The sequence below is a fragment of the Quercus suber genome, unplaced genomic scaffold (genome assembly GCF_002906115.3).
Source record: "Quercus suber isolate HL8 unplaced genomic scaffold, Cork oak 2.0 scaffold_42, whole genome shotgun sequence".
Taxonomy (NCBI): domain Eukaryota; kingdom Viridiplantae; phylum Streptophyta; class Magnoliopsida; order Fagales; family Fagaceae; genus Quercus; species Quercus suber.
Window position 1 is genome coordinate 451,750 of NW_027069507.1, and position 6,587 is coordinate 458,336.

Sequence of the window (6,587 nt, forward strand, 5' to 3'; positions counted from 1 at the left end):
CACTTTATTTTTTAACTTCTCTCTCACACCCAATGGATCTCAATCCTAAAGTTTCAACTTTCATTTATTGAAGTAGATTTAAAATTTCTTAAAACTTAGGTAATAGAGTTTTACTAGAGTAACTTGTTGGATGTAGTGTCACCTAAAACTTAATAATTAGTCCCATAAAAAATAAAACTTAACAATTAGTGAATCATTTATGGTTCATTTGGATAGCAAGATTTGGGCATATGAATTTGGATTTGAGCAATTAAAATCCATATATCTTGTTTTGATAATTTTAAAAGATCAAAAAATTTGATTTGACGAAATCCTCAAAAAATTTTAAACCCTTGAATTTGAAATGATATCTAAAATCAATAGATTTGAAATCAAGGCAATTCAAATCTATTGATTTAAAATCCAAATCCAAATACAAGTTTCCAAACACAACCTAATAAAATTTCACTTGAGTAGATTTTAAATTTCTTGAAACTCGGGTAAGCTTTTTTTTTTAAGAAGAAAAACTTAGGTAAGTTAGTTTATAGAGTTATACCGGAGTAAACTATTATAACAATTAATAAGTCATTTGACTAGTTCCTCAAATGTGTGTAGTCTTCTTGTCTCAGACACACTTAGTAATTATAAAGAGAAATCTTTTTGAAAGATTTCAAACTCAGGATCTCATAAATCTCATACTACGTCAATCCCTTATGATTAATAGAGTTTAATCTAAAATAAAATATCTTAATAATTAATAAGAGTACAACCAACGTAAATTTTTTCCCTTGTAGTAATGAAAATAAACTTTATTTGTGATTGGACAAGGAATAAAATGACTTCTTGTTTTTTTAAACAAAACTCTCTAGTCTCTAGCATAATTTTTGCCAAAAACGAAGAGCAACGTTAACTGTGAAAGTCTTGGAAGTGTTTGGTAGAAGTGTTTAAATAATAGTTTTCAGTATTTTATATATTTTCATAACACTTTTTAATTCACACGTGTTTTTACAACACTTAAATAACGATACTAGAAATCTCTAACGAAACAGACCCTCCCGGTGGACAGGATTTGAGAATTGAGAGATCTTTTCCACTTTATATTATGGATCTGGCTGGATTGGAATAGTTTTCAAACAGCAGTAGCAAGCGTTGATAATGATGGGTTCATATGTTGCAAAACCATTGGGAAAACATTCCCCAAAGCCCAATAGGTCCAACTGATTGGCTCTGAATGGTCACCACCACCACCACCACCTAGCCCACTTGATTAAAGGCTTATCATGGATTACAAGTCTTATGGCTAGAAATTGTATAGCTTTCTAATTTCTATCATTTCCTGTTGTGAGAGCCTTAAACTGCTATTGAAAAAAAAAAAAAAACCAAACCTGTTGAAGAAAAAAAAAACTATAATCAATTTTTTATGACATTTGCTGGATGGAATGGTACAATTGATTANAAAAAAAAAAAAAAAAACCCTTACTCTGTTTTCTTAAATTTCTTAGATATTTCTCTCAGGCATTTAATCAAACAGTTGTAGTAGCATACTCAAAATTAATAATGCAATACACATCACTAGACTAGAGCTCACAGAAACCCAACCCCAAAAAATTAAACCAAACCAAGAAATTCCTAGAAATTCACTCATGAAAAAAAAAAGAAAAAAAAAAGAGGGTTCTTTGTAGATTTAAATACCAATACCAGCAAAAAAGAGAAAGAAAGAAAAAGAAACAGAAAAAACAAACTTACTAGGTGTTGCTGTCAAATGGCGGTGGAAGCACAAGCAGCCAACGAGACATTGGCAGCGATATGATGGAGCTACCTGTCACGGTGGCTCTAGTTCCACATCTCTCTCCTCTCTCCAGTGGCTCTGGTTCTTTCCATTAGTGTCATGTTAATAACCTTGAGTTGCTACTTTTTAATCTCACGTGTATATCACATGATTTTATTCTGTTAGTTTTTTAACACTAAGCTAACGAAAGTATTGATTTGGCAAATTTGAATAGTTTAAGGAGTAAATTGACCAATATAAAAGTTGAGGGGATTTTTTGGCCAATAATTTAAAGATTAGGGAGTATATGAGCATTTTTTCTAAATATTTTTAATGATAGATTAAATAGATAAAAAAAAATTTATATATTATATTTTTTTAATAAAAAGTAAGGGGATTCATTTGAACCCCCTAAAATACATTTAGCGCTGTCCAGGTTTATGAAATACATCTAACTTTGGTCAAACCAACCATAGTATTAAAGGTTCAAAATTTGTCATAATTTAATATTGTGGTCAATAATAATTGGGGGAGATAATTACTTGGTGAGATTTGAATTGAGTATTTAATATAATATATAAAAACATAATTTGAGTACTTGGCTGAAAAGCTTAAATCAATACATGGTATGAAGTCAACTATGTTATATTGATCTCTCACTTTTCTCATTAATATTTAATGAGAGACTTTGTTACTTAACTATTACATTATCCCCCCTCAAAAAAAAAAAAAAAAAAAAAATCTATCACATTATTCATGCATGAATATTTGAATGGTAGTAAACAATCACTTTTATATAAACTTGTATATTATTTTTTCTTCACCATTTGCAAACAATCATTTTCGAATTAGGCCAAATGTCGTGGCACAAAAAATGATTTTTAGATTTTTTTCATGGTTTAGTTGACGTAGCTTCCTTGTTCCTTCTTCCTATCTTTAAGAAATTAAGGTACTGTACTTGGTTTGTTGGTTCGGGTATAACTGGGGAAGTGTTTAATGTGTATTGATACTGGGCCATTATAACTCTGGTTGATGATCTTTTGAATGTTACTTACAGTTTGATGCATCAACGATAGAATCAAACAAATAAAAAACTAAACCTCATCCTGCCTATTTCTCAATTGGTGGTGAATTATTAACAACACAGTTCAGCTTTCTCCAAGCTTCCAATAATATATGTCTAGTCACTCTAATTATATGAATCATGCACCCCCACCCTCGTCCCAAAAAAATATTGTAGTAGTATATCTTAATTTTAATTTCTTATTCTTTATTTTATTTTTTTCTTTATATCTTTATTTGTTTTATCCATATGTTTCTTTCTTTTTCTTTTTTTCCTCTTTTTTTTTCTCCTCCACACACGTGTACTTCCTCCTCACTCTCCTCCGCACATGTATATTTCTTCTCCACTCTATCTTCATTTTCACTTTCATTTTTCTACCTATGTTGTAGTCTCTCTCTCTCTCTCTCTCTCTCTCTCTCTCTCTCACACACACACACACACACACAGATCGGTGGTAACTAAGGCTAAAGACAGACAGCCTTTTAAATTGGCATTCATGCCACCTCATTCGCTCCACTGCCGCTCATCCTCCCTTAACCGCGGCTCAGATGGGTTAGACTTGCTATCTTTTTTTTTTTTTTTTTTTTTTTTTTTCTGATTTGATTAGTTCTAAGATTGTAAATTGGTGCTCATGCCACCTCGTTCGCTCCACTACCACTCATCCTCCCCTAACCACGGCTCAGATGGGTTAGACTTGCTATCTTTTTTGTTTTTTTGTTTTGATTTCATTAGTTTTAAGATTGTCATTTGAGTTTGTATTTTATTTGTGATTGGGTTTAGATAGAGATGTTTGAGAGAGAAAAGATTTGAAATGGTTGAGTTGTAGCCATTGTGAATGTTGAGAAAAAATAGAATATTTTAATTTGTGGGTTGAATTTTTTATTCTCATTAATTCTTTTGCTAATGAACAGTAGGTCATCAGACCCAGGAGCTACTGTTCATTAGCAAGCAATTTTTTTGCTAATGAACAGTGATTTAGAGAGATTGCTGGAGCAACTTTTGTGGGTTTACTCTCTAAATTTTGGGTTTAGAGAGCTTGTTGGAGATGCTCTTAGCTTGGTAGATTGAGTTGCCCATGTTTTGGGTCTTGGCCACGCAGGAAATGTGAGATTCTGCTTAGAACAATTTATCTAATTTCTTGCTAAAAGTATAGTAAATAAAAACTAAAAGTTAAATAAAATAACCTGATTTTTTTTAATGAAAATACTGTAACAAGAAAAAAAGAATGAATGAAACCAGCAATAAGCAAAAAGGTAAGAAAGAACATTGACAAACCTACAAAAGTAGTTTTTTGACCAAAAACAATACCTAGCCCATGGACAGTGTGAAGAAATAAGCTATAAATAAGCTTATTTGCTAAGGGACTCATGTAAAACTTGCAAATAGTAAAAAATGTAAGCAAAAAGTAAACTGATCATCGGAACCCAAACGCACACATAGTGTATGTTTGAATTTTGCTCAAAAGTTTTTTGTATTTTGTCTAAGTTTTTTTGTTTTTTGTTTTTTTTTTTTAATTTTTAAATAATCTAACTTTAGCTTTTGAAATAAATTAGCTTGTAGCTTATGTAAGTAATACACTTAACATCAAAGTTACTAAAAACTATATATTTTTTTTATAAATGCTATGCAAATAAGCTACCGAATGTAAGTAGAATTCAATCACACACATAATGCTTTCTTAATAAGATTGAATCTCCTCTTTTGGATTCTTCATGTTTTTAATGGCATTATTTCTAATTGGCCCCCAAAAATCATCACTATTTTCTTGAATGATCGTTAGGTTTAATTAAGACACACTCGTAGACTTAAGTCACATGAGTTGTAAAACAAATTTGGCCACCCTCAACCTCAAAAATATAGGATGTGTGACAACTTACAGTTGGTGAAACATAAAATAAACATTTATAATCGTTAAAAAAAATCTATTCATATGTGAAATTCAGCAAATATATCATAGAAGGGATTTTAGCCATACAGTTGACTCTATGAGCATGCGGTTTAAGCAATTTGTTTTGTAAAGCTTTTTCTACAATCCAAACATTTGAGTAATTACAAGCACATGAATAACTTCAAGAACATTATTTTATTTAGAAATAACAAGTAAATTATTTTTCACCACAATCTCTCTTTTTACATGATTGCTTTCCTATTTCCAGTAATATCATTGTACGATTGCTTTTGCATGAAATCCCTCACCTCCTTAATCATCAACGATGACTCAGGAAACTCAGGAAACCCATAAAATGTGTGAATCGCATTCGGATACTCAATCAAATATGCTTCTTTCCCAGCTCTCTTCAACCCCTCGTAGTACCTCTTTTGCCAATCCTGCAAAGGGTCAAACCCTCCAACAAACACAATCGTCGCCGGGAACTTCAACCCAGAAATATCGATGGAGTTCGGCCCAAAGACGTTAGCAGCTGCATGGTCTCGGTCGGACCCTTGTGGCAAAAACGCTTTCCACATCCAGTCAGTACGCTCCACTGTAATTAGCGGAGCTCCAGCAAGGTTGGTTTCGGATTCAGTTCGTTCTTCTCCACCAAAAAATGCCTGCAAAGATATAAGTCCAATAACTTGCAGCTTAAGAAACTTATATCCACACGCTTTGAGTGCCACATGATGAGCTATATTACCTCCAGCACTGTCTCCAGCGATAAAACACTGTTTCAAATTAGCATTTTGAGGAAAGTGTTTGAAGTTTTCTTCATCGATGAACTTCAAGACATCAAAGCCATCTTCGTATTGACATGGATACTTATGCTCTGGTGCGAGGCGGTAGTTGATGGAGATGATGATGGAGGGGATTTCTTGAGCGAGTCGTTGGCAAAAGTCGTCGAAGGGTTTTGAGTTTGCGGCAAAGAAGCCAAACCCACCACCATGGAAGTAAAAGATGATTGGGAGGCTATTGCTGTTGTTGTTGGTGGTGGTGGTGGTGGTGGTGGGAGTGTAGAGGCGAAACCAAAGGTTTCGGGAGGGATTGACTGTGAAATCTGAGGTTTGGACTCCATTGGTGGGATTTTCAGAGGGAGGGGATTTGAAGTCGATGAGGCTCATAAGATAGCGGTTGATGGTGCCGTTTGAGCGGCGACATAAGTCGGTGACAATGCTGAGGGTGGAAAGGAGGAGACGGATCTTCCATGGAAGTTTAGGTGACATTATTGTTTGGAGGAATTGCTGCTGCAGCTAGCACATGGCATGGAAAGCATATGTATGTGCGGTTCTCACTAGTCTCAGAAGATTTTTCTCACATCGTGCATGTGTGGCTAAAACTTAGTCTGAAATCTGAATTGATATGTTGGTTGTTTTTTTCCAAGATCCAGGATATGCTAAATACGAGTAATGATTATCTTATCCGCTTAGTACATATCCAACGTACTCACACAGCCAAATAGCCTAATAATGCAAAATGACAAATGTGTAATAAGCTTACTACGAGCATCCACACATACAAAAGTAACCAATTTTATACATTTTGTCTAAAAAATCTTTCACACCAGTCTTTCTAAAATTATATATATTTATACATTTGCTATAGTAATCATGTATATATGCACGGTTAGTGTATCTGTGCATACTATTATTTATTAATTTCACATTTCGCATCTTTTTTTCTCTCACACAAATAAACCCACACACACACATCCATGAGAAAATGGGCAAATGTCCTTTTCGTGCAAATTATGTAGTGTTTTGCCCACTTTCCCAAACTAATTAGAGAAATGCTCATCTTTTAAAACTCAATTTGAGATAAATCGAGTTACGCCCTATAGTAGCGTT

At 33.4% G+C, this 6,587-nt stretch overlaps 1 protein-coding gene across 1 annotated transcript; it reads right to left on the minus strand.

The window, feature by feature from the left end:
• Window positions 1–4,874: 4,874 nt before the first annotated feature.
• Window positions 4,875–6,079, minus strand: LOC112016350 (probable carboxylesterase 18). The gene has a single exon (XM_024048900.2). It carries the CDS (start codon window positions 5,964–5,966, stop codon window positions 4,941–4,943), a length of 1,026 nt encoding a protein of 341 aa, XP_023904668.1. The 5' UTR covers window positions 5,967–6,079; the 3' UTR covers window positions 4,875–4,940.
• Window positions 6,080–6,587: the final 508 nt, after the last annotated feature.

What these genes read in the sequence shown, in the direction of transcription:
- LOC112016350 (XM_024048900.2), bottom strand. Translation starts at nt 5,966, where the DNA reads ATGTCACCTAAACTTCCATGGAAGATCCGTCTCCTCCTTTCCACCCTC.